At 46.3% G+C, this 27,891-nt stretch overlaps 1 protein-coding gene across 9 annotated transcripts in view; it reads right to left on the reverse strand.

Annotated features, from left to right (window-relative positions):
* Nucleotides 1–27,891, reverse strand: part of TNRC6B (trinucleotide repeat containing adaptor 6B) — a 2,246,995-nt gene that overhangs the window by 910,840 nt on the left and 1,308,264 nt on the right. For all 9 annotated transcript variants that reach the window (XM_069652930.1, XM_069652926.1, XM_069652923.1 and 6 more), the window contains 2 exons: nt 5,029–5,103; nt 4,694–4,736 (listed from right to left, as the gene is read on the reverse strand). In XM_069652930.1, coding sequence (XP_069509031.1) covers nt 4,694–4,736; nt 5,029–5,103 — 118 coding nt within the window. The remainder of the gene's footprint in view (nt 1–4,693; nt 4,737–5,028; nt 5,104–27,891) is intronic.

Here is a 27,891-nt window from a genome sequence, read left to right on the forward strand (position 1 = left end):
CCAGTGCTTCCTGGAGTTTGTGGTGGTCTAGCAGGTCAAACGCTGCTGATAGGTCTAAAAGCATCAGCATGCCTGTCTTTCCCTTCTCCAAGATGTTCAGCATTCTGTCAAAGTACATGCAAGCCATGTGAAGAGTGTGGGTTTTTCTATACGTTTTCACCAGCGAATCATTCACAGACAAATGACTTAGTTGAGATATTTAACAGAACTCTCATAGCATGATTGGAGCTCTTGAGGAGCCCCAGGAGGAAGTGTGATCTCCTTCTACCATGCTTACTCTTTGATTACAGAGAGGTCGCTCAACAAGGGGTTGGATATAGTCCCTTTGAGCTTCTCTTTAGTCAACCCTAACTATAGTCAAGGAAGGATGGGTGCTCCCCACTCCTCCTGTCACTACCAATGAAGTGGACTATGTGCTAAGATTGAGAAAGAGGATGGCCTTACTGATGCTCAGGTCAGTGACAAGCTGAAGGCTGGTCAGGCACTGGAATGACCAGAAAGCTTCACTTGTACACATTTCCTAAGGGCAGGAAGACCCGATTATGAATCCCATAATGCCCATGGGCCTACATGATAAATGGTCAGGCCCTTACAGAGTTGTGAAGCAACTTTTTGAGGTGAACTATTTAATTGACCTTGGAAGACCTGGTCAAGCGCCAAAAGATTTCCACATATATTGACTGAAGGCATTTATCCCTAGGTGTTGAAATGGCTGCTCTGCTCTTGGCAACATAGATAGGGGAAGAGGAATCCGAACCCTTCCCTGACCTATTCCAAGGCAGTTCTAGAGATGACACCATTGAGGGTGTCAAATTTGCTCCTCAGAAGCAAGTTGAGTTGAGAACTTTGCTGAAGCAAATCTCCCCCTTGTTTTCACATACTCCAGGCTTGAAACAAACATGACATTAACACTGGATAAAGTGTGCCTACCAAAGGTAGGAGCTATATGATGTCGGACAAAGTTAGGTCCCACATCAAGTCTGATGTCAACAAATGTTGGATATAGGGGTGATTGAACACTCCAGTAGTCCATGGGCCGGTCCCGTGGTTCTAGTGGCAAGGGCAGGTACCTCAGAATAGAGGTTCTGTGTTGATTACAGGACTCTGACTTCCGTCACCAAAACATATGATCACCCCCTACTAAGAACAGACACATTGGTAGACAAGCTGGGTGCTGCAATGTATCAGTACCTTTGATCTCACTGCAGGGTATTGGCAAAAATCCATGACAAAGAAAGCCAAGGAGAAGACAGCATTTTAAACTCCGAAAGGGCTTTACCAGTTCAGGGTAATGTCATTTGGTTTGAAGAATGCACCTGCCACATACTAAAGGTTGGTTAACCATGTTATGAATAGGTTGGATGAATTCTGCATTGCATATCTGGATGATATAGCAGTATTCATCCCCACTTTGGTGGAGCATGTGAGACACCTATGGACTGTGTTGCAGGCAATTCAGGATGGCCACCTGACCAATAAGGCCAGCAAATGTTAAATTGGTCAGGGCTCAGAAGTCTACCTTGGGCAGGAGGTTGGTGGAGTTAGAATCCAGCCGCTTCACAGTAATGTACAAGCAGTAAAAGACTGGTCTACCCCCACAATCAAAACCCAAGTGAGGGCTTTCCTGGGCCTCACTTGGTATTGCAGGAATGAATTTCATACCAGACTATGGTACCATAGCTGCCCCCTGACTACCTTCACTACTCCAAAGAAACCCAAGAAGGTACCTTGGTCTGAAGAGTGTGGGAAGGCCACCCAAGGCTTGAAAGACTCCTTGTGCCAGGCCACTGTGCTCAGGGCCACTGATAATCAGAAATATGTTATTGTACACACAGATATGCCCATGACACTGGGATAGGTGCAGTTCCATCACAGCTTTTTGAAAAAGGTGGTGAACACCATATTGGACTCATCAGTCGCCAGCTTAAGGACAGAGAGCTGAGGTGGTCTACTATAGAATAATTATGTTTTTCTATTGTGTGGGCCCTAAGGAAGCCGAGACCCTACCTCTATGGGACCCAGTACACTGTGTAGACTAACCACAGGCCCTTAAAGTGGCTGATTACCATGAAGGGTGTGAATCCTAAATTGATCAGGTGGTCCATTAGTCTCCAAGGCTTTGACTTCACTTGGACCAGGTGTCCAACATAGCGATGCTGATGGGTTGTCCAGAATGTTTAACAACCTGAACATTAGACTCATCCAGGGGCTTTTGCTCATCATTATGGGGAAACTGACATGTCCTTCAGATAGTCAGTATTGAGAAACTTTGTTTCTGTTAGTCTTAGGACTTTGTTGCCACTTCTGGCAACTGTATTTCATTGTGCAAACTACATTACTGTACCGCACAATGGGGTCCTTTTGCCTTCGAGCCCTATTCATCCACCCACTAGGGATTTTTTGGTAACTGGACAATGGGGGTCATCACGGGTTGGGCAGACTGGCAAAAATGTGACAGTAACACTTAAGGGTGCATTACTGCTCTGCCAAATCTAGAGTTTGGGCGTAAAGTGGGAGATTTAGCTCCAGCTTTTTGCTGGAAGTAAGTCTTGGCAATTTCCACCCATCTGCGGCGCTATTACCGTGGCGCTGTAATAGTGCCCAGAATGTCCCATTGGTTCCAATGGGAAAGGGAACCTAGCGCCACCGACCTCCACCTCCTGCAATTCGGGATCCGGAGCGACAAGTGCAAGACCGAGTTGCGGTAACGTGAAGGTCCTCAATGTGCCTAGGAGTAGACTGGTGGTAGCAGGAGCCTTTTCATGTATTTTTATGATTTTTTACTGAGCCAGAATACGCTTACCGCATTTGGCTCCTGACTGTGGATAGTGTCCGACATGGCCATGCCTCGAGGTCTTTTGTCTGTTGGCCTTCCTCCTGATCTTTGTGGCCCAGGGAGTCCTTATTTGGGCATGCATTCACCCAGGAAAGCTGGCGCTTTTCACCGGCTAATGCATGTCATGTGTGCAGGTACCCAGGAAGTGGGCTGGGACTGTCTGGTCCCAATCCACACTACTGTTGCCAGGATTTCTGGTGTGCCCAAGGGCATGAGAGCCACAGTGGTCCCCTATTGGACCTCTGCTGGCATGCATAAGTGGGGCAAATCTCTTTCGCCAGATGGATCAAGGAGAAGTATTACTACGCAAGGTACTTCTGGTCACAGTAGAGCGAAAGCTTTGCAGCCAGGATTTTCAGCATTCAAAAGATGCTGATCCTGCAGTGTGCCCATTCTGGTGTACAGAAATCAAATCCCTTCTGTTGACAAAGTACTTTGGCAGATCGTCAGCTTTTACTACTAACTTAGAGGCTTGGCGTGACCCAAACCTCCAAATAAATATGTACCATTCAAACTTTTGGGAGCAAACCCATCAGGGCTGGTTCCCACATAGTTCGCTCATTTGTATAGGCAAACTTGGGCAATGTGTATTCCAGGAGATCTCCACCCCAAACACAGACACTTTCACAAGCCCTTTGTGTACTCGTGGACGAAAGGAATGCCTTATTTCTGCTCAACACCAACATGCACACACTTACAGTATATAGATACAAGGCTACTGGTTTTCCTAAAAACATGCACTGACATTTTAGGGCCCGCTCAAGGAGCAAGAAAGGTTTATTTGGTAAAATGTTCACATATGATGCAGCCACGATACACACTGTCACCAATCAGATCAGCAGCACACAGTTTGGTCAATGTTACTTGCACAGGAAGACCAGGCAGCTCCCCATGTGGGAAGCAGTCATGACTATAAAAGTTATAACACATACCCCACTCCCTCTCCAGAATTTACAATGTTTGTCGGTATATTTCTTTAGTAGATGAACACATGGATTCTCGGTAAGGACACCCCCGATATACAGCATACTATTGCTCACTAAAATCAAATAAACAAAGGTTGTCACTAACCAGACAAACCCACAGAGCCAGCAGTTGAGACACTTGCAGGGAAAGTATGCACTGTTGAGCTAACCCAGATGGACACAAGCTTTTTCAGTGGCATAATCAAGCTTAAGAAGCCCTAGCAAAACCATAAACTTTCATTTTCTCTTAAAGCACCCAAGGAGGATTTCCAAAGAATGACTGACTTGATATATATTTAGGATTTAAGTCCAGCTGATGCAGTGACGCTTTCCTAAATGGAGTTTCTTAAAGGGACAAGGTTCCCAGTTCTGAACACAGTCACGGCGTTTCACCAATAAATATAGAACTTGTAGATTGTGAAATGCGGCGCCAAATGCTAAGACAGCTGCTCCTCGCCCTTTTGCCCCTCAGGGCTTTAGGGATTTATATTGCCTTTATTTTATTGGATGGACGCTGCAGCAAATATCTGCCTTTTGCATATTGTGGAAATATATAGCACATAAAAGTTTGTGCTCTTGATTAAGTCTCAGAAGGGAGCGAACGAGGGAGAGGACTGGCAAATTAGGTCTGGGAACATGATAAATGCTCAAGTCAGTTCCAGAAGCATACAGTGGAACATTCAGTCTCACAGCTGACATGTTAACGTACTCGCCAACTACTGTAAAAGTGAGAAAACTACAATTTACCAGCAAGAAAGGCCAGAATTGTACATGTGCAAGGCAGGTGAGCAGGTTCAAAGCTATACCAACAAATCTCATGAACAGTAATCTATGTACGCCACAACAAACTCCTTTTCACACAAAAACCTACATTTCTTTTAGCCATACTCACCAACAGATAGTTCCATTTTCCCCCCGGAAGGATCATCTTGACTCTGCAAGATAGAAGGGAGAAAGGAGGTGAAAAGTCAGTCATTTGCCAAAGCCATGAGACTGTTAGGACAATCGTGCCTGTTCGGACAACCTTCCCAACATATGCTAGTGGCTTCCTGCAAAGAAATACCCCATTCCCCCTCGTGGACAAGCACCTGCTATGAGGAGCTATTACTTTTTTTTTTTTTTACTGCTACAGCCCATTTGTATGGACAACCCAGAGACATATCCTCCCCCGACAACCATCAATACTTGCACTCGGAGGCATTCCAGATCACCAAAAATGAAATTTACCAGCAAGCCCATGTTGGAAAACTGCTTGGAGAGGGGGTTGATCCAGGGTTCAGCACTCCCTCCTTTAAGAGAGCCCTAAAGAATAAACCAGAAAATAAAATAAACAGGAGATTGGGCACAAAGGGAGAATCGCAACATAGAACCATTTGTCCAACCATCTCAGGTTGGCTAATTCAAGAATTGTCGAGGTAACAGGACAGTACTTTGCTTGTCTTTCAAAAAGTAGTGCAAGAAACCAAAGGGTGTCTCACCCGCTAGTCCTCAGGGACTGGTCATCCAGGTGGCCAGGAGACAGCAATCTTCTGGATCCAGTTCCTGGGGGTAGACCAGGGCGGGATCACCACCTGGGTGAGGGGTCTTCGGAGAGTGGGGGTGAGACAGCTGTTGGTTAGAGACAGTATTCTCCACTTGTTTGTTTATCTACCCCATCCTATTTTGTAGGATATACCGAAGTCCCAACTCTCCCCCACGTCCGCGCACACACTTTTTACACAAACACTGGTGGACCGAGGAAGAGGGTGACAGAGTAACCAGACTAACACTCATATCGTAATGGACAGGCCCCGTTAATCGTCAGGCACTTTACATTAAGTGCATACACCAGTTAGCTCTCCTCACGCAAATAAAAGGCATCACTTAAAGACATACATTGAGCAAGGCGGAACACGAGAACGAGTAGAACATCTGGGAAGAGGGCACACCTACTGGAGCAGAGGAATGGACCAAGAGACAAGAGCAGCAGGCCGAAAAACCCCAAGGCTTTCCTACTGGAGGTTGTTGTCTCAGACCGCTAAAGACACATGGAGAAGGCCTGATCCCATAAGTGAAGATTGCATTGTGTTCCAAGGATGCCAACGACCCTACCGGGTCAACGGCAGAGTTGGGGAGGCGAGGCTATGCCTGTGGTACTAATCCTGTCTCATGAATTGAAAATCGCAAAACAAGAAAGAAGCGTACACAGCCGGTGAATTTGCAAGTGACCTCAGAGACCAGTGTGTGTTAAAGCGAATTAAGTAGCAACATTATATGACAAGCTAAGGCTGCACTTGTGTGGAGGAAACGTGAAGAAAGGCAGACCTTTGAAGTAAAAAGCAGCAGTGATATCAGCGATACCAAGTAATGTAGTGGTCCGGCAAAAGGAGGGATCCCATTCAAAAGTCTCAAAGAAAGGTACATTGTGCAAAGTTATAAAGCCAATTAGGTTAAAGTAACCGTGAACTGAGTCAAAGTAGTCCTGCAGTGGTCTGGTAAAAGCACCACGCACATTCGAAAGTCTTCGACAGGGGTCCAAGTCCGATTGAGGGAGACCCGAAGTACAGTAAACTTGGGGAAGGGAGCCCCTTGCAAGTTTCTATTTAACTGTGATTTGAAAGGTTTGAGTCCAGCAGAGGGGGGGACCTTGGTGAACTTAAAGTTGAAAACACAATTTTGGAAAGTCGAGAAAAAGACTAAAGTGGAAGGCGAGGTGGGCCTCAATCCACAATATGGAATTGGTAAGAGTGTTAGAAACCAAACCAGAGTGGGTCATCCTGCCTACAGGGAAAGCCTTACTGCGAGAGGTGTAACGTGAGGAGGAGAGCTGGTTCAACTAATCTTTTTTCTTTTTAACACCGATTTTTCCTTCTGCATACATTTCTTCTTTTACACTTTTTGTACAAGAGATAGGGCAGGCATTAGGTTTTGTTAGCATAGGCCATTTTGATTTGACTAACTCCACTAGGACTGTCATCATTTTACTGTCAAGACTACTCCCCATCATAGTTATAGGAAAAATTAGGAGTTTGCCCGATCTCAAAATTGTCAAAAGATCTTACAAATAGTATCCATTGTGTCAGTGTCATACTTGTGATACCATGCATTTCCTACACTAGGCTACTGCCATGGTGCCACTACAAGTAATCTTAAGAACGTTCTCCACAAGTGTAAAAGATATTTCGTCACCAAAAGGCAAGACCAAACTGTTAAAGGAATGAGTTACTTACCTCAAACTCATGTTCTCCAGCATTAGTACATTTCATAGACTCAAATGTTATTTGAAAATTCCCCTTCGTCAGGCTGGGAATTCTGGGTATAGAAAAGCTGTTTCTTTTTTAAGTTTATCAACCGGTCTATCAGAGTCATTTTGGGTCACATTGCCCACAGCCAACTGACCGTATCCCTGAGCTCTACCACTGGAGGCCATCTTCAGATTTTGGAGACCACACGTGAACGTGGCAATGAAAGCCAAGAGCCAAAAGAGGGGTAGGTGGGAGGGCTGCAATGTGAATCTACGAAAGATACAAATGCAGGAGAACAGGAGTTGCAACGTAAGTAACGTCTTCCTTCCCCAGCATTGGATCTTTCATAGATTCACATGCTGTTTGAATAGATCACAAAGCAGTACACACACAATACCACAATAGGCAGAGGCAAAGCTCACCTCAGAAAAACGCTCACCTCAGAAAAACACACACAAACAGGTTGCAAAGCACTTCGTAGGGGACCCTGGTCTCCTCAATTAAATCCTCTTCGACACAGTAAAACCTTGTATGGAACAAGTTACTTACCTGTTACTCCTGTTCTCCAACATGGGTCTTACATGGATTCATATGCTCATGAATATTCTCGGTCAGGCTGGGAATCCTCAGTAATATGAATCAAGCTTTTGCTTTAAAGCTGAAACTGCCTGTTGCTTCTATAGCCTATTACTGTCATTTTGGGTCATACTGCGCCAGCCAATGACATTTGTCCTCCTAGGCTCCACCTCTGGTCATTTGGTCACGAACAAAGTGGCAGTAGGAACCAAGAGCCGGGGAGGAGGGAGGGTTTGCATGTTAATCCATTAATGACCTATACTGGAGAACAGGAGTTACGGGTAAATAACTTGTTCCTTTTCCAGCATGGGGTCTTAAATGAAATCACATGACCATGAATACGATTGCACAGCAGTACATATAAACAACCACAGGAGGTGATGAGACTCAACGGAAGCAATACACTTACCCCTGGAACAGATTCAAACAAACAGGTTGTGACACACTGCCTGGCCGACCCGAGACTTCCCTGGAATCCCTGTCGTCACAGTTGAATCTTGGGAAGGTGTGGGAAGACCTCGATATAGCAGCCCTGCATATGTTGTGCAGGGGAACACCAGAGAGACGCCGTAGTCGCTGCAATGGCTCTGGTGTAATGGGCTCTTGGCCAGCCAGGCAGCGGTCTGTTGGTCAGACGATGGCAATGCCAGATAGAGCTGGAGAGCCACCTGGAGTTGGAAGCCTTAGACTGAGCCTTACCATGTCCAAAGGTCCAAAATTGACAAAAAGCTGAGAGGTCTTTCAAAAGTCCTTGGTGTGTGCAAAATAGAACTTCAAGGGATGCGCAACGTCCAGTGAATGCAAAGATCTTTCAGCAGGACATGAGTCTGGAAAGAAAAATGGCAGAACCAAAGGCTTGTTGAGATTAAAGTCAGACGGGACCTTTGGCATGAAGGAAGGAGGAGTTCACAGAACCACCTTGGCTGAATGGAACATCACATACAGATGCTTGCAGTAGAGGGCCTAGGAAGGCAGCTTTCCAGGACAGAAACTTCAAGGACGCCCAACGCATAGGTTCAAAAGGAGGCCAATCAGATTCAACAGTATCACATTGAGTTCCCACACAGGGCAGAAGTCTTCACTGGAGGGAATATGCTGAAGAAGCCCTTGAGGCACTCCTTAACAAGCCTGTGCGACTACTAGGGAGTGCTTGCCTGGAGCCCATAAGTGTTTTGGGATATGGCGGATTGGTGAACCTTGATAGATGCATGATCAATGCAAGACTTGGCAAGCGACCACAGGTACAGAAGCAACTGTGGTGCCGTCACGCGTAGCAGAGAAAACTTCTGTGGCTGGCACCACACTGTACAGAGCTTTCACTTGTGTTGTAGCAAGCAAGCGTAGATGAGGCCATAGCCTTGGCTAGAATGCTACTACATTCCTAAAGCAGCGGGTAATGTCCAAATTCTAGGGTTGCAAGAGCCAGGCTGTGAGGCACAGCAACACGGGTTGATGGTGCAGGTTTGACCCTTCCTCTTTGGAGAGCATGTCTGGAAGTGGAGGCAGTTTGATGGATGGAACCACTTAAAGATGGAGAAGGTTCCAGTACCAGATCTGCCGTGCAATGAGGATCATCTTGCAGTGGCCACGTCTTAGTGTTGACCACTCGTAGCAACAGAGGAATCAGCAGGAATGCGTATAGGACAGGCCCTACCAAGGGAAAGAGAAGGCTGTTAGGGAAGATTTTCATAGCAATGATGAATCTTCCTGACCTGTGTCAACCCCAGAACTTTTTTGCTTTACTGGTGGATTATTTTTCCCTATACCTCAGTGAGTTTTAACCTTTTTCCACACTCACAGAATGTTGTACTCGTTTTATGGGCGTCATTTTTAAGACTCTCCATAGTGTCTTTTTAATTGTATCCTGCGACAGCTTTTGGTATATAGTTTTTTTATTGTTGCAGGGGTGCCCTTGGGGCTCCCATTTAACTTTCTCTGGCTAACCTTGTAAGAACTAGTTCCCAAGGGAAGAAAGGATCTTTGAGTCCCTTTTACATTTTGTTAGGTGAAACCAGCACACACCACCGTATGTGGAGTGCTGGGGAGATGCTGAACATCCCCTTTCTCATTTAAAATATAACATTCAGGTTACAAGGACAAACTTAGCTTTAATGGCTGATGGCAGTGTATTCTTTTCCTAATTCGGTGCACCTTTATCACGGGTTGTTTCCACAGCTGTGGTAAAGGCACTAAATGGTCCCCATTTTACCCAACTGACCCCAAGTCTTCTTTTTGTGCCATGTTAGTGTTCCTTGTCCTTTCTTGTTCCTTCCCCTGACCTCCAGAGTGGGAAACACATTTGTGTCAATTGTATCTTCAGCGGGAGACCTCTGTCAAGCCAGCACAGGCTCCAGAGTATACGAAGGCAAAAAGCAAGGAAGAAGTCCAAAACGTTACAGCCCTTTGTCTTCTAGCCTGCTTGTGAGAATACAGTTCAAACTGGGAGGCTGGCTGTCCTGAAATTAATGCCAACCCCCAAGTTTGAATGTTGCAAGTCTGTTTGATTGGCTGGGTTCCTACATAAAAGTCTGATCCTGGAAGCTGAAGTAGTAGCCTGTTAGGCAGAATTACATGCAATACCCTCTGGGATCACCACATACAATTAAGACTACATGTGTAAGCAAAACCAACCTTTGGTATAAGTCTGTACTACACAGTTTTGTGGTAGCGAGCTGAGCAGCCACGCGTATCTCAAGAGGGGATGTGAGCAGTACAAGAGGTTACACAGAGGTCTTACAATCACAGTGATTCAAGTAGACACTCTCAATGTTTCTTGGTAAAACACTGATTAATTTATTATACAATCATTTACGAAACATTCACTAGAAGGAGGCAACTTAATATTATACACAAACACTCCAATAGCAAAGTGTTTCTGAACAAATTAGGCTCCCCTGAAATAGGAGCAAAATGGCATTTCAGTTACTTTCAATGGGAGTAAAAAGGCACAAGTGAGCAGAATAGATCACAAAAATGTTCTTAGGCAGTGCAAATAATTATAGTTCACTAGAGAACACGATTCAGTTCAATAGGCCAAGGCCAAAGTCATTGGACTAGTGTCTTGGATAGGAAAGAGCAGTTCTTGAAGCAAACAAAGTCTTTGCCAAGGTTCTCGGAAGTAGTTTGTACGAAAAAGAATCATATTGGGTCACAAACTGATAAGGCCTGCAAGTTGGGAAATTTCCACAAACTTTCACCACGAGAGAAGCGTTCTCTCAATCGGGTTGGCACAGTACCTTAGTATGAAGCAAAAGATGCAGCTGAAGACTTTGATTCCTGGCAGTTCCTGCAGATCTCACTATTCCTGACCCTCAGTCGTGGGGACAAGAGGGGGGGCGTCAGGGGACTCCTGCAATGCAGGGGATCATAGGAAAATGCAGACAAAATGGAGTCACTTCAGTTCGAGTAGCTGTTCATCAAGCACACAAGCTGGTGTCCTTCCGCCTGGTTAATCCTAACCAGCTCCGAGAATGGTATCCAGGTGGCTTACAAGTTGATTGGTCCCACCAACTCAAAGGAAGTAGTCGCCCTTGTAGGGGCTTCTCGGTCGAGGTGAACTTGGCAATTCAGACCTGCAGCAGGGTTTCACCGGGCAAACCAATGGCGCAAGAGTTGCAGCAGACGTCCTCTTCCAGCTCGTCTTCGGTTCTTTCGTTCGAGTGGTCAACTCTGCTTTCCAGTCCAAGAGACTCGCCTTTTAAACAGTTTTCTCCCATTCATTCCAACCTAACTGCTACTCACCCAGCAAGGTGGCTGTCCTTGCCGGACAGTCAGCCAGCCAATCACACCAGAGTGCATTTGGGTCTCCTAGGAGACGAAGCACAGGGAGTTTCGAAGCACAGGGAGTTTCGGGCACCCCCCACACTTCCTGCCTACCACAGACACTCAGACGCTAGAGGCAAGTCTTCAGTCCTGAAGCCCGTCAAAGGCATAGAAACAAAGACCAAACATGGTTTGGCACGCAGAGACAAACACTAGAAGGACCTTTCCAAAAGGAAATGGCGAAAAGAGAAGACCGGGACCTGTAATACCCCAATACCCTGGGACGTAAAGTCATTGTGCACAGCAGTCTTCAGAATATTGCTGAAACTTGCAGAAACGTGAATGGAGTCCGAAAAGTCCCCTCAACAAAGCTCTGGACTTGCAAGCGACGACAATCCGACCTGCGATAGTCTTCTTCTAGCGCCTGAAAATGGGCGCCAAAACCATAGAACCGTATCCAGACGCAAATGAACGCTTGTCTTCAGCCGGTCCCGTTGATCCTTGCTTCAAAATCCCTTCCAGAGTCCGGTCTTCTGTCTTCATGACAAAGTAATCCATCAACTGGGTTTTTAGCTGCAGATATTGAAGTGTCTCCCCCCACCCCTCCCCCCCCCACCTGCAACTCTTCTTCTGTGCTGAGGTACTGTGTTGGCTAAGCCTGTGTGATTTCTGTAAAGCTTTGGGGTGTTTATGAGTCCTCTCATCCAGTTCACCCAGGCCCACTTGTGGAATCCTCCTAGTGTGTCTTCTCAGTAGTCCCGGGACCCTCAAATAATTTTAAAGTGAAATACTTAATTGGTTGAACAGTCTTCAAAGGAACTGCCTGCAATTGAACCCTATCTCACCATGCCTACAGCTGGCACATAGAACACTAGGGTCCCTCTTCTGCCTCTGAGTGAACTCGTGCAATCGACTAGGGAGGGACTGGATAAATAAAGGATGTCTTGAAAAGTATATATAGTTTAAAAGTACTTACTTGTGAAAGAGTTAGTTAGTAACGGTAACTCAGAGTGAACAGTTACAAATGTTCTTACTTACCTTGAATGTGTGTTGTGCCATTCTGAAAAGTATATACGGGCGCTGAGTGCGCTACTTATACTGATGAGGTTAATTTACTCATGTGTGAATTGGGTCCCCCTCTTCCCAAAAGTTATGCGTTGGCTTTGCCTAACTATTTCATTCAGAACAAGTTTCTTACCCCTGGTAACGTTCTTTCAATTGGATGTTCCTCCCATGTATTCCTCATCTTATGATAATTATCCCTCCAGCTTGAGCTGCTTCAGAATTTATTTTCGACAGGGGGCGCTATGTGCCGTCTGGTCGATGTCCCTCAAGGGTCTCCGTTCGACTGTCGTCTTCATCATCAGTATAAGTAGCGCACGCAGCGCCTGTTGGCGTCAGTTTTATTTTTCCCCTCCTGAAGAGCAATTACCAGTCGTACCAAAGACGTAGGCTCCAAGAAAGCATAAAGTGAAACAAGGAACAAGTTACTTACATTTAACTGTTGTTCGCCAGCATGGATTCACATGCGCATGAATATTCCCCGTCAGGCCGGGAATCCTCAGTAAAAGAAAAAACAGGTTCACTTTTGTTTCTAAACTGTCTTTCTACAATAAACCAATGACTGAGCTCTGGGGCATCCTGCCCCAGCCAACGACTGCCCACTCCCTAAGCCCCTCCTCTTGCAGCCATCTTCATATTTGGTAGCAAGTAAAGCGGCAGTATGAACAAGAGCCGCCGCAGAGGAAGGGGGAGGGGGAGGTGGGGGGGGGGGAGCGCATGTGAATCCATACCAGACCCATGCTGGAAAAAAGTTAACTTGTTGCTTCTCATGCTAATGTATAAAGAATACATAGCAGTACATATATACACAACCACGGGAGGTGGCAAGGCTCAACAGAATCAATTACTCTTACCTCCTCACCGGGCTCAGGTTGCGCACTGCTTGGCCAACTCTTGACTCCCCCCTGTAATCCCTGCTGACTCAGTAGAACCTCATGAAGGTGTGTGTAGACCTCCACGTAGCAGCCCTGCAGATGTCCAGCAGGGGCACACCAGAGGAACGCCGTTTTAGCAGCCATCGCTCTGGCAGAGTGGGCTCTCGGACGGCCAGGCAGCGGCCGGTTTGCCAACCGGTGACAACGAATGATGCAGCCGAGAGCCACCTTGAGATGGAAGCCTTGGACAAGGCCTTCCCATGGTTCACTTTACCAAAGTTCAAAAAATGCTCAGAAATCTTCCGGAAACTCTTTGTGCGGGCCACATAAAACTTCAGCGCTCGAGCCACTTCCAGCAAGTGCAAAGTCCTTTCAGCCGGCGAGGAAGGCGTCAGAAAAAAACACAGGTAATACCAAGGGCTGTTTGAGATGAAAGGCAGCACCAGCCTTCTCTCGTGGAAAGTCAAGTAAGGCCGCATGCAGGACAGGGCCTGGATTTCACCTACTCTCCTGGCAGAGGTGATGGCCACGAGAAAAGCGGTCTTCAAAGACAGGAACTTGAGCAGAGATTGATACATCAGCTTGAATGGGGCCCCCATGAGTCTAGTCAGCGCCACGTGGAGTTCGCACACCGGGGCAGAAGTCTTCACCGGCGGGAACTAACAGAACAGTCCTTTGATGAACTCCTTCACTAGACAGTGCAATCAAAGAGAAAAACGTCCAGAGACCTGGTGTAGAGGGAGATAGCCGCTAGATGCACCTTGATAGAGGCGTGCGCCAGCCCCAACTTAGTCAACGACAACAAGTACGAAAGGACCTTGCGAGCTGTGACCCTCAGAAGTTTAATCTTCTGCGACTGGCACCAAGTCTCAAAACGCTTCCATTTTGTGTCCGTAGCACTTCATTGTCGACGATGCCCTGGCCTTGGCAAGGACCTCACTGCAGTCTGCAGGCAGCTGGTAACCACCAAACTCTGATGCTGGGTCAAGGTTCAGGATTGCGCCTCCTTCCCTGGTGAGAAGATCTGCGACCATTGGTAGCTTGACTGGAGGAGACGCTGACAAGATGAGAAGGTCTGGGTACCAGATTTGCCTCGGCCACGCTGGCGCAACGAAGATAATCCACCGCCGTCTGAGTTGACTGATGACTCTTAATAGCAGCAGCAACACGTACAGGAACAGGCATTCCCAAGGGAAGGAGAATACATCCCCCATGCTCCTCGGCTGGGGAAACCGTCTGGGGAAACCTGCTGGTGAACCTCCGGCACTTGGTTTTTGTTGCGGTCGCAAACAGATCGATCTGGGTACTACGCCACTTGAGGAAGGGGTTGTCCACTTGATCCTTCCTGAGGCTCCCACTCGTGGCAAGAGTGTAGCTCCCTGCTGAGGGAGTCTGAAACAGTGTTTTTGATTCCAGTCTGGTGGAAAGGAATGAGGAACATCCCCTGGGTGACGGCCCACTGCCACAACTCATGCACCTCTCTGGAGAGCGCCAGGGATCTGGTGCCCCCCTGGTTCCGGATGTAAAACATTATGGTGGTAGTCTGTGAAGACCCTCACCACTTTGCCCCTGAGCGACGGAAGAAAAGACCTGGAAACGTCAAGTGTGTGCTCCCCACCCTTCCAGGGAAGCATCCATTCTGACCGTCTCCTGGTATGGAGGGTTCTGGAAATCTGTGCCCCCCGATGATGTTGGAGCGCATGCCCCACCACCTTATCGCTCAACTGAACTCATTGTCGAGCACAATCCTGTCTTTGAAGCTTTCGGACACCTGGATCCAATGGGCGTCGAGGAACTCTTGGAGCGGTCGCATCTGCAAACTGGAGAGCCGGACCAGGTAGATGCACGACGACATGCCAAACAGCGACTGGGTGGTCCTCGCTGTGGCGATCTTCAGTGCTAACAGCCGTTCCACCTTGGCCAAAATGGCCGCTATCCTCTCCTCCGACAGAGCCACTAGACAGGACACAGTTGAGCCTGGACCACAGGAACGGCACGTTCTACGCTGGAGCCAAGCAGGATTTTGCACAGTTCACAGAGGACCCCAGATCTGCCAGCAGCCGGACAGTCCTCTCTGTGTGATGGACGGCAACGTCCTTTGACTTGGCTCGAATAAGCCAGTCAAGATAAGGGTACACATGAATTCCCAGTAGTCGCAGATGGGCCGCCACTGGAGCCAGGCACTTGGTAAAGACCCTGGGAGTTGACTTCATGTCGTAGGGGAGAGCCTTTAACTGGTAGTGCTTCCTTTGTACGACTAAGCGCAGGAACTTGCAATGTTTTATGTGAATGGGGACGTGAAGTGCGCGTCCTCTAGATCCAACGACGTCTTCCTCCTCCAGTTGGCCAAGCACGTGCTGCAACGTGCCCAGCCTGAATTTCTGGGACTGGATGAACTTGTTGTGTTGTCGTATATGACAGACCCTTTCAAGGGCTTTATACCTTTTTGAGGATTATTAAGGTTACACCAGTTACATGTTGCATTGGGTAAACCTGGTATTAACCCATTGGGTAAAACCGTCTTACAATCAGAAAAACATAAAAACAGAGTGTAATAGTGGCAACATGATGCCTTTATACTACTGTCTTGTTTTGGATCAATGTTAACACACAGCACATGCTTGTATGAACTGACTTTATTTTCTGTTTCATGCTTTGCACCTATACTGTTTTGTATTTTGTTGTTTGATTTGGGTGAAATATGTGCACCCTTTTGTATGATACTTACAATTCCTTCATAAAATGTTTAAAGAAATAAGGACAGCCACTTAATAAAAGCTGGTCTTTTATAAACTAATGATCTAGCACATGTGGATGATTACTGTTTTTCATGTACTGCTATCTTTGGCAACTATATAAATTTTGACACCCAAAGATAGTATACTGTCTCTAAACTTACACTGCAATAAATAAACTGCAGCTAGCTTAGACTTCTCCAGTCAGGACAAACCCCCCTCCTTGAACACATCTATAATTAGTGGGCACAGCAGGGTTGAGGCTTTTTTTTGTTTGTGTTTTTTTTTAAAATTTTTTTAGGAGGGGTGCAGTCCAGGCTTCCTTAATGCTGGCTGGAACCAGTTTGGCATTAAAGGATGTGTATACGAAGTTAGTTATGCTGGGTGTCAGTGAGTGGGCATATGATTTAACTACTTTTGCTGGGACAGAATCTCCTTTATAGTTAGATGCTTTGAGCTTGGATATGGTGTCAAACACTAATTCTTGTGAGACGGGAGTAAAGTAGAATTTGGGGTTGGTGTTCTCATTAAAGTTGAGTAGGTGATTGTCAGAACAGGTTTGTCTGCTAGAAGTTGTTTTTTGGTTGCAATTTTGTTTTGCAGTAGGTCAATCTTAGCAGCTAAAATGTCTTGGATAGTGGTACACCACTCTTTGCTGGTGGAGTTTGTGGCTGGATTTTCCAATTCTTTTAGGATTGAGAATGATTCTTTTGAGTCCTCCACATCGTTACTTATCCGAGCATTATAGGCATTAGCTTAATGGGTGGTAATAGCTGTTTTAAAGGTTTCATTTGCCTCCTGGTAAGCTTTTTCGGTCTCTGTTGTGGGATGTTTTCTATAAGTGTGTTCGAGGGGCGCGTTAGGGTCTCCTGAGTGTGACAAGATCATCATTGAACCAGAAGCATGATCGTTTGTCGGAGCGTTTAGTTTTGGTGGTGAGAGGAGCTACCGCGTTGATGGTGGATGTGAGGCAGTTGTGGTAAGCATCAGTTAGTAGGCAGTGGTTGTCTTTGGAAATAGACAATGTTTCTAATGCCTTGGAGAGCAGGGGCTCTAAATTTTCACATGTGAGTTTACGAGGATTTCTGGTTTCATAAGAGTTGGTGGTTAGTCCATCGAAGGGCATTTCCAAGATTTGCACCTGTACTTCTGGCCAAAAATTGGTTGCCTTCAACCAGGCCTGCCTTTTAAGGACTGTTCCATGGGCCTTTTGACAAAAACCTGATTCCGCGACATCTGCAGCTGCGTCAATCATGTGATCCAAGGTGGCTTCCCCATCAGTTATTATTGATTTTGCCGCCTCCTGAAATTATGTCGGTAGATGTTTGGCTAGTTTTCACATATGTAGCCAGAGTTCTCTGTCAAGTCGAGCTGTCATAGCTAAGGCATTGACTACCCTGATAAATAAGACATGCTGATGAGACCTTTCTGCTCATGGCCTCGAGTTTGCGGCCTGGACGGGTGGCGCTGTTCGTGGTGACGAGGGGTTGGTCAACTTCTTTTGTGCCGCAACAGTGATGACTGAGTTGGGTTTGGTTTGTCCCCTTAGACATAGAAGAGCCTTATATTTATTTTCTGGTAGTGATACCAAGGCAGGTGTCGACAGAGGGGTAGAGAATACTTACCCCTGCACCCCAAATTGTATCCAACAGTGGCATAGTTGTGAAAGTCCTCCTTAGTTTATCTCTTTGCTCATAAAGCACTGATTTCTTTTCCTCTGAAGTCACTTGTATTTGCAAAAGGTCTGCTGCCTTAGCAAATATGGTGTGGAAGGGTACTAAGTCACCAGGAGGCGATGTTTCCCCTGGGGAATCTCGCTTATGTGGTTTTTCTATCACATAGTCTCCCCATTCGCTAGGCTGCTCTCGGTCCTGTGTAATCTCTCCTTCCTCTGGTTCTTCTGCGTCCGTGAAATCCCTGAATGGGTCCTCCCGCCAATATGAAACTGACAGTGGAGGGTACCGTTGTTGGATCCCTTTATGGTGAATTTCTCCTTGGTGAAGGTGAGACCCTTGGCGGTGAAGCATTGCGTGATAGTGGTCTCTCCCTGGGCCTGTGCCGCGGCACATGAGATAGTGTACGTTTATGGGGTCTACTGTTAGTGGGAGAACCCCCAGGCGTACTGGGTTGAGGTGACCTGGCTTCTTGTGGATACCTTGTGCCCACTGAACTTGTGGATGCATCCCCATGTCTGGAAGCAGAGGGGCCTCGAGAGTTGAGCTCTTTGGCGTCTGTTGAACTCCTCTACGATTCGCTGCATGTATTGCATCAGTATAGGATCAAAGGGGTCAGCGACGTCCTCAGTGGTAGCATGCCATGGTGGACTATTTTCTTTCAGAGTACGAGTGAGTTGTTCACCCAGATCTTCAATGTGAGTATTCTTCTTGTAGAATAATATCTGGTAACTAAACCATCTCCTTAATTGGTGATAATTGGATTGTTCCAGTCTCTTCCTGTCCTCCTGTAGTGGAGGGGACTATGTCAAACAGGTCCTTAAACAACTTTGTGGTTTTCTCTGTGGACGGTGAGTTTACAGTCAATGGGACGCTCGTGGGGGGCTTTTCTGGTCTAATCTTTTCTGTAGACGTGGGTGCTGGTGGCTTCGTGGAAGGAGTGATGCATTTGTTGGTTTCGTCGACAAGAGTTTCCTGGACAAGAGTTGTTTTTCCTTCGCCTTCAGTGAAGATTCTTTCGTCCTCGTCGATTTGGATGAAGAGGATTTGCACGTCGGTCCTGGAGTCCACCATTCCCCAAATGAAGGTTTAGGTGTCATCTCCTTACCTTTTGATGTTTTACCTTCATTATGATGGCTTTTTTGATCCACAGAGCTTGAGGAAGGCGTAAGGGAACTTTTATCAACCTTGTTCCTGCGAGGTGGGGAGATTCCCCTTTCCACAGAAGATGCCTTTCTCTTAGAGGTTTGTCTCTCAGTTACTTTGTGAGATGTTACAGGGGCTGTTTTAGCAGATGCTTCATCAGAAGATTGGCACTTGGACTCCAGATGTAGCAGCAGCCTTATGTGCCTGTCCTGTAGTGTCTTGTTGGTGAATGTTTTGCACATCTCACATTGCTGAATATCATGAGGATATAAACAGTAAATGCACGGTTCATGGGGATCCCTCGTGTAGAACTTCTTTCTGCACCTGCTGCAATCCTTAAACAAGGAGAGCTTTTTGACAGTTCCTGTCTCCTCAGCCATGGTGGTCTTCACTCGACGAAAAAAGGGAAAAATCATCCTTTCTGAGCCCAGAAAGTCACAGATGGTATAGTCTTTGACTAGATGAAATCAAACAAGTGTAATTAAAGTTGTAGCTTGAAAAGCTAAATCGATGAAAGCTCAGAGAGCTGAGAGGATTCCCCCTGTCTGGTTGACTGCTGTGAAAAATCTGAAGATGGCTGCTTGGGGTGGAGTTTAAGCTCTGACACCTCATTCATTGGGGTCATAAAGGATAAAAGTGAGGCGGAGGGACTACACAACTGAATGTCTAATTCAACATAATGGGCAATCCTTTTTGTGTTTTCCTATGGGAAATAATGTATATAAATCATTTTTTTATATCATCGAGGATTCCCGGTCTGACGACGGGGAATAGTCAATCATTTGAATCTATGAAGGATCCAATGCAGGAGAAGTAACTTGTTCTTCAAAAGGATTGTGTCCACGTATTCCTCATCTTTGATAAGACTACCAAAGCAGTGTTTTATTTGGTGGAGGGAGTAAGAATTTCATTTTCTTATAGGTTTTCATAAACCGAATGCAGGACTGCTTTTCCAAAGCTACCATACTGACAGAGGGAAGACTGTAGGCAGTAATGTGTGAATCGTAGACCACGTTGTTGCCTCACAAATACTTTTTATTGCTACAACCCATTACAAGGCTGTAGAGTTAAGCCATGCCCCTGGGGGAATGGGCTCTTAACCGTTCAGGAGGATCCTTGTCTGCCAGTATGTAACACTCTGAAATAGCCAGAATGATCCACCTGGATAAGGTCTGTTTCGTAACAGCCTGACCCAGTTTGTGGCCCATATACCCAATGAAAAGCTGATCATCAATGCAATGTTTTGGACAACCTAGATATATAAAAACGCAAAGCTCTGCGAGCGACCAACATGTGTAATCTCTCCTCCTCCTTGTAAGGATGTGTTGGGGTATATATAAAAAAATGTCTGTCCTACGTGAAAGTCAGAAATGATCTTGGGTAAGAAAGAAAGCTTAACTCTCAGACCAACCCTATCCTTATGGAAGATAGTAAAGGGTGGCTTAGATTAAAGTGACTACAACTCACTCACTCACTCTACGGGTTGAAGTTAGGGCTACCAAGAGAATGGTTTTAAAGGTTAATGACCTTAAAGGACATGAGTGTAAAGGTTTAAAGGGTGCACACACAAGACATTTTAATACCAGATTGAGGTCCCAAGTTGGAACCTGGAAAGGAGATGTGAGGGAGGGCTGGGGAAGGAGGGGGACACATTGGTGAACATCTTTAGAAATTGCGTCACCAGTGTAATTTTGAAATATGAACATTCCACCTAGTACTTAAAGATGGACAGCACCGCCAAATAGCCTTTAATAGTAACAATCTGGAGACCCAGATTGGCTAAAGATAGTAGAAAGGATAAAACATCAAGTGTTTTACACAAAGGAGTTTCTACATTCTTGTCCTTGCACCAGTTGCAGAATTTGCTCCAACGGCAACGGTACAAAGACTTTGTTGCTGGCCTTCTGGCCGAAAGCAAAATCTTCTTTATGTCATCTGGGAGGTCCCAATCCTTATATCTCAGCCTCTCAGAAACCAACCATGAAGGTGGAGTGTCTTGACCTCTGGATGGAGAACCTGAAACTATTCTTGCGAGAGAAGGTCCACTATTTGTGGAAGATGCATTGAGGACAGATCGACATGTCCAGAAGGTCCGGACACCACATCCTCCGGGCACAATCCGGGGCAATTAGGGTCATGTGTTTTACAAACATTCTCAACCTTCTGATCAAATGAGGAATGACGGGGACTGGAGGAAATGCGTACAGGAGTGGAAACTCCCAGTCCACCACCAACGCGAGACCTAGAGCTCCTCTTGGGAGAAATTCCCTGGAGCAGTAATGTTCGCACTTCTGGTTAACACCGCTCGCAAACAGATCCACATGAGGGTTCCCTAAAGGGTGAAGATCTCTTGAAGGACTTCCTGAGCTAGCTCCCACTCGTGGGATACTGTACTCTTGCCTGCTCAGAGCATCTGGCGGCGTGTTCTCTCCGGCTAGGTGAACTTGTGATAAGGAGATTCCTTCTTGAATTTCCCAGTACCAGAGCTGCATTGCCTCTGCACAGTGGTACTGACACTACACCTCCTCTGTTGTTGAGGTAGTACATGCCCACTGTATTGTCAGGACATTCTTTCCCCGCACAGAGGGCAGGAACGCTTTCAGTGCTAGTCTGATTGCCCTCAGCTCCAAAAGATTGATATGTAGTTTGGACTCAGACAGACAGAGACCAATAACCACTGACTGTCAGATCATTGGTGTGGGCTCCCCAACCCATGAGTGAGGCATCCTTCATTACTGTTATCTCGGGCTGTTAGGGAGAATTCTCTCTTTAGGCTGCATTTCCTAACCTAGTGAGTCCCCCCAGCAGCTTTGCTGGATTTCTGGAGTTTGTTTTTTTCTCCTGCCAAGAGAAAGACTCTTTCTACCACTCTTGGACATGATTTATGGTGTTCCTTTGGCTGTTAATTTGTTTTATGGGCTATGGGGTCCTTTACTCCATAAGGTCTCATGTGTTTTTACTATGTGTGTTACACAGCACCCTCCATGCAGTGACACAGGGGTGTCATAGTGACACCCCACCATAGACTCCATACCATGGGACTGACTACTGTCTCCCAGGGCATGTAAAGTCACCATTGGCTTTACTAGTCCCAAATTATGAACAGAAACCAGTACAAACCATCATATTGTGGACGTACTGGTCGGGCCAATTCGATTGCCCCGGGGTCTGTTAGTCGAGGGGGCACGTCTCCATCCCCCCTGATCGAGTTTTGGCTGGTGGCAGTGGATACTACTTTTTATATTCGACCACGAATATATCCCTATGGGATTTTCCCATTGTTCGAGGCTACCAACTTTAATTATTTAATTCTCATAGCCTCGAACAAACCGCTGGTTTATTTATTTAATATTAATTCACTGGTTGGTATTTTTTGCCAGGACCCAATTTTAAAATGGCGTTTGTGTTCTCTTCTGTGACTCCAACCCAAGTCGAGCCCTTTATTCCACTTTTTGGCAGGCTTCTCCACTGAAGACTCCAAAATAACTCAAGTCACACTCTTGTGTGATTGGCCCAAGCGGTGAGCCGGCCGGCTCACCACTTAGCATTTTTGATTGACAGCTAGGCTGAGTGAATGGGGGTGTGCTGCATAAAAGCAGGGCTTTGGGGACTGGACTGGAACTTCAGACGTCGCCACAGGACCTGAGAATCCGACGAGGGAGAAGCTGAGCCGACCTACCACGACGACACTACCGGTGGAGCCCTGCGGAACCGACTCACCACTTCCCGACGACAGAGAAGATCTCCCGGCTGGAGAGGCTTCTTCCCCCGACTGGTGGGCACAACCAGTTTACCTTCTTTTTCCTCACACCCCAGGACGTCTTGTGGTCGAATTTCCCGTGCCAAGCACCCCGGCAACCGTATAGCCACTTACCACTGGACCGCGAATAAAAGGACCGCTCCTTTTACCGGAGAACTCCGCGGCTGGTTTCTTCCCTGGCAGTGCAACGGACTCCTGTCTTCCTCCCCGACGAGATCCTCTCTTCCCCCGGACGAAGCACCGACTTGCATCTGCTGCCAGGAACAACTGCCCCCGCTGAAGTATTCTCACCACTTTAGGGTACCGTGTCCGCCAGGCCTCCCTTTCTAAAGATTGCTACAAGGTAAAAATAATCCATTAACCTTCTGGACTGGCCTGGCCTCCTTGTCCATCTAACTGGTCCCTTTCTTTGTGAACCTATTCAAGACTTTTTGTGCACTTCAACCGTGTGACCTTGGACACATTTCGTTCTGATCCTCTTAAAGTGGATCCGGCCTTCTGAACTGTAATAACTTCACGGTTTTACTTTGCCTTCTTCTCTTGTTGTGTTCTTCTCTCCCTTTTTAAAACAAATTATTAGAGTGCCATCTGCGTTAAGCTCTCACCGCTGTCTGAAAATAAGTGGGGCTTTACTTAAGAATTGTCTAATATTCTTTTAAGGGAGTGTATATCTTTTAGTGACCGTGTTTTTGAACTGCTTAACATTAGTGCCTGTGTCTTTTACTAGATGTGGTTTTAAATAAATAATTATATCTCTTTTACACCAAGCTCTGGTCAGTGTTTACTTGTTCTACTATGTTCTTTTGACCTATTGTGAATACTCTGTATACTGCCTAACTCTTCTTGAGGGATGTCTGACTGCTCAGCCACAGCTACCAAGTGAATCTGTGTGGTACAGACTGCCACCAAGTGGGTTTACTGCCAAAAACCTGTAGTCTTAAATCTTTAGCAGTGGTCCCAGAGGGAACTGCACAGGTTTCTGCCTAACACCGGCCATGGTTGCAAAAATGGTTCTCCCTTCAGAATGTTGCCCTCGCAGGCCCACCACAGAAGATCATGTGCAACCCTGCTTGGAACCTGAAGTAGGTCGTCTGACATCTTTCCTGAGAACTGGGCCCATTGAGTTCTGAGAGCCCATTGAAGGGATCTCATTCTAAGGCAGGAAAAATGCAGGATGCCATGAGGCCAAGCAACCTAAAAATAAATCCTCACACAGAACTGTGTTTATCGGTAGGGGCCAGTTGTTAGGGAGAATTCTCATAAATGTGCAATTCCCTTCACATTAGAGACCCCCAGCTTTGCTGGATTTTGAGGACTTGATTTTTGTACCTGGAAAGAGCGTGAGCCTTTTTACCCCACTCTCATGTATTTTGATGTGTGTTTTACAATTGTGTTCTTTGATTATGGAGTTTTAGATAACCCCATAGGCATCTTTTCATGTGTGTCACACAGCACCCTCAGTGCAGTGACACATGGATGTCTTTTAGACTTCCCAAAGGTTTAAATACCTTCTCTGGGATAAACTGTTTCCCAGAGAATGTAAAGTGAAATTGACTTTACTAGTCTTTCCTTCCAAATTCCTGGAACCAGCACACACCTGTATCTAAATACTCATGTAGCAGTGAAATGCTACCCTTTCTTATTGAAAAGGCTGGCGGCAGTGGTTTTACAATGAACTACCATGATTATTCCAGACCGCAAACACCAGTAGTTAAAAATCACGGGAGCCATGTTTTTCAAGATGGTGCCTTAAGGGTCCTGGTCATCTTTTTTCGCCTTCTCTTTTTGGAAAGTTCCTTCTAGTGTTTGTCTCTGCGTGCCAAAATAGGTTTGGTGCCTTTGTTCGTATGCCTTTGGGGGGGCTTCAGGACTGAAGACCACCTCTGGCTTCTGAATGTCTGGGGTGGGCAGGAAGTGAGGGAGGTGCCTGAAACTCCCTGTGCGTAGTCTCCTAGGAGACCCAAATGCACTCTGGTGTGATTGGCTGGCTGACTGTCCAGCAAGGACAGCCACCCTCCTGGGTGAGTGGCAGGTAGGCTGGAATGAAAGGGAGAGAACTATTTAAAAGGCGAGTCTCTTGGACTGGAAAGCAGAGTCGACCACTGGAACGAAAGAACCGAAGAAGAGCTGGAAGAGGACAGCTGCTGCAACTCCTGGACCGTTGATTTGCCCGGTGAAGCCCTGCTGCAGGTCCGAATTGCCAAGTTCATCTCGACAGAGAAGCCCCTTCAAGGACAACTTCTCCCTTTGAGTTGGTTGGACCAATCAACTCATAAGCCACCTGGATACCATTCTCAAGGCTGGTTAGGATTAACCAGGGAGAGGGATACTAGCTTGTGTGCTTGAATCTACACCTACTGGAACTGAAGTGACTCCATTTTGTTTGCGTTTTTCGACGATCCTGTGCAGTGGGGGAGTCCCCCGATGTCCTCCCACTCATCCCCACGACTGAGGCTCAGGAACAGTGAGGTCTGCAGGAACCAACGACTTCAGCTTGATTTGTTTCTTCATACTAAGGTACTGTGCCAACCCGATTGAGAGAACGCCACACTCGCGGTGAAAGTTTGTGAAACTTTCCCAACTTGCAGGCCTAATCAGCTCGTGACCCAACACATGATTCTTAATCGCCTAAACTATTTCTGAGAACTTTTGCAAAGACTTTACCGTTTGATACCAGAACTGCTCTTTCCTATCCAGAACACTATCCCATTGACTTTGGCCTAGGCCTATTGACTTGAACTCTTTTGGTGAACTGAAACCATTTGCACTGTCTAACAAGTACATGTGATATATTCTACTTACCGTATGCCTTTTTTGCTCACTTCTAAATAACTGAACTGCCATTTGGTTCCTATTTCAGGGGAGCTCAAACTGTCTCAAAATCTTAGAGTTTTGTATTGAAGTGTATTGGTATATAATAAGTTGCCTCCTTCTAGTGAAATGTTTTCTAAATGATTGTGCAATAAATTAATAAGTGTCTACTTGAACCACTGTAATTGAAAGTCCTCTGTGTAATGACTTGTACTGCTCACATTCACACTTGAGATAAGCCTGGCTGCTCAGCTCGCTACCAAAAACTGTGTGGTACAGACTTATACCAAAGGTTGGTCTCGACTACACCTGTAGTCTTAATTGTGTGTGGTGGTCCCAGAGGGTACTGCATGCAATTCTGCCTAACACCAGTATCCTGCCTATTGTTTTAACCAACCTCCTTTCCTCCTATGCCTATTGTTGGTTCACATTATTAACTGATTTGTATGACATTTGAACTGAGTACAGTTGATGCATTTTAATTGAATCAAAGAGTAATTGTGGTAACAAATAGAAACTGTATATATCTACACCATTTTAGATTATCTTGAGCACACATTGTGTTATTGTGATTGTATACATAACTTGAGCTTATTTATATAAAAACTGTTTTCACTAACAGTGTGTGGACATTCCTTTGTGGGTGCTTGGGGACTACACTGTGCTTAAGAACCAGCCTGCATCACCTCCTGAGAACTTAAGCCTTGATTGCTCGTCCACGATACCAAATAGAGAATTTTGACAGTGGTGCTCTGTGCCTGTGCTCTGCCATATAGAGAGCAGGAGTACAGATACCCCGTCTAGTCTTTACACTGACCATCTGAAGAATATCTTGAGCCCTCACCTCGGGTGGCGAGCTCTTTCCCAAGGATGTATCCAGTACAGCTGTGATGAACTGAATCCATTGAGAAGGTGTCATATGGGACTTCTTGTAGTTGAGGAAGAAGCCAAGTCTGTGAAGAGAGTGCCAGGTGACGTTGAGATGATCCAGGACTTGTTCAGGAGAATGTGCCTTGATCAGCCAATCATCCAGGTAGGGGTAGACGTGAACCCCCTCCTGAGACTCGCTGCCATCATCACCATCCCTTTGGTAAAAATGCTTGGGGCGGAGCTTAGCCTGAATGTCAGAACTCGAAATTGATTATGAGAAATCGCCAACTGCGAACCTCAGGTATTTTCTGTGCTTGAGATGGATTGGCACACGAAAATAAGCATCCTGAAGGTCCAATGACACCATCCAGTCCTGGGGATGTAGGGCCTGTAGGATCTGAGAAAGAGTGACCATCTTAAACTTGTCCTTCCTGAGGAACTTGTTCAAGTATCTGAAGTCCAAGATGGGTCTCGGTCCTCCATCCTTCTTAGGTATTAGAAAATAAGTGGTATACCATCCCTTGTTCCTCTCAACTACAGGCACTGGTTCGTTAGCACCTTTCTCTAACAGGGTTAACATTTCCTGCACAAGGAGTGGATCTGGAATCCTCAGAGAGAGGCTCCCCAGTGGATAGCTCTGAGGTCTCTGTATGAAAGGAAGGCAGTACCAATGCCCTATGGTTTCCAATGCCCAAGCATCCGAAGTAATGACTCAACATTCTTCTAGGTTCTGAGACAGTCTGCTGCTGCCACCCCCTTCCCTCCCACCCCCCACTGGTGTGTTGTGACTGAAGACCTTAGAGGTTTTGAGGTGGCCGATGTTGTGGCGGTTGGTAAAGATGCCCCTGCTTGAGCTGGCTTCGCACCTATCTCTCTCTCGTCCACCATGAGGGAACTGTCTTTGGCCTCTTTGACCAGCTATCCCCCTTTGCTCTTCCAACTGAGGAGTAGTAGCAAAAAGATCTACCCCTCAAAGGCTGTCCACGAGGGAAAAAAGGTTGAGGCTGCCTAATAGCGACACCTAAAGATTTGGCTGCCGCCTTTGAGGTCTGCAACTGCTCAAGGATCTCGTAAGCCTTGTTGCCAAAAAGGTGAGACTCGTCAAAGGGCATGTTGGAGTCTGGATTGCACGCAAATCTGTGTAGAACGGTGCTAGTAGCCATGGCCCTGCTGATGCCGTCAGCAGAATCCAGACCGGACTGAAGAGATTCACACATGGCTTCTTTGCCATCTCTAATTATGGCTAAGAACCCGTCTCTTTCATCCCCCTCAGGAATGTGCTCTATCGCCGTGGAAAAGTAATCCCATAGAGTGAATGTAAATTTTGCAAGGGCACATGCAGAGTTGGCCGATTTAAGCGCTGTACTCCCTGCAGAAAATACCTTCCTTGCCCATCTATCTACTCTTTTGTCGTCCCTATCTGGAGGGATAGTAGGGTACGCTGCTTGCTTATAAGTTGCTGTAGCTGGCTGTATCACCAAACTCTCTGGAGTGGGGTGTTTTGAATGGCAGTCGGGGTCACTACTGGAAAGACGGTACTTTTTGGTCAAATTTTTATTTACAGCCGGATTGATTTCTGGTTTTTCCCAATTGACC

Source organism: Ambystoma mexicanum, chromosome 3q (assembly GCF_040938575.1).
Source record: "Ambystoma mexicanum isolate Mex_15411 chromosome 3q, UKY_AmexF1_1, whole genome shotgun sequence".
NCBI lineage: Eukaryota > Metazoa > Chordata > Amphibia > Caudata > Ambystomatidae > Ambystoma > Ambystoma mexicanum.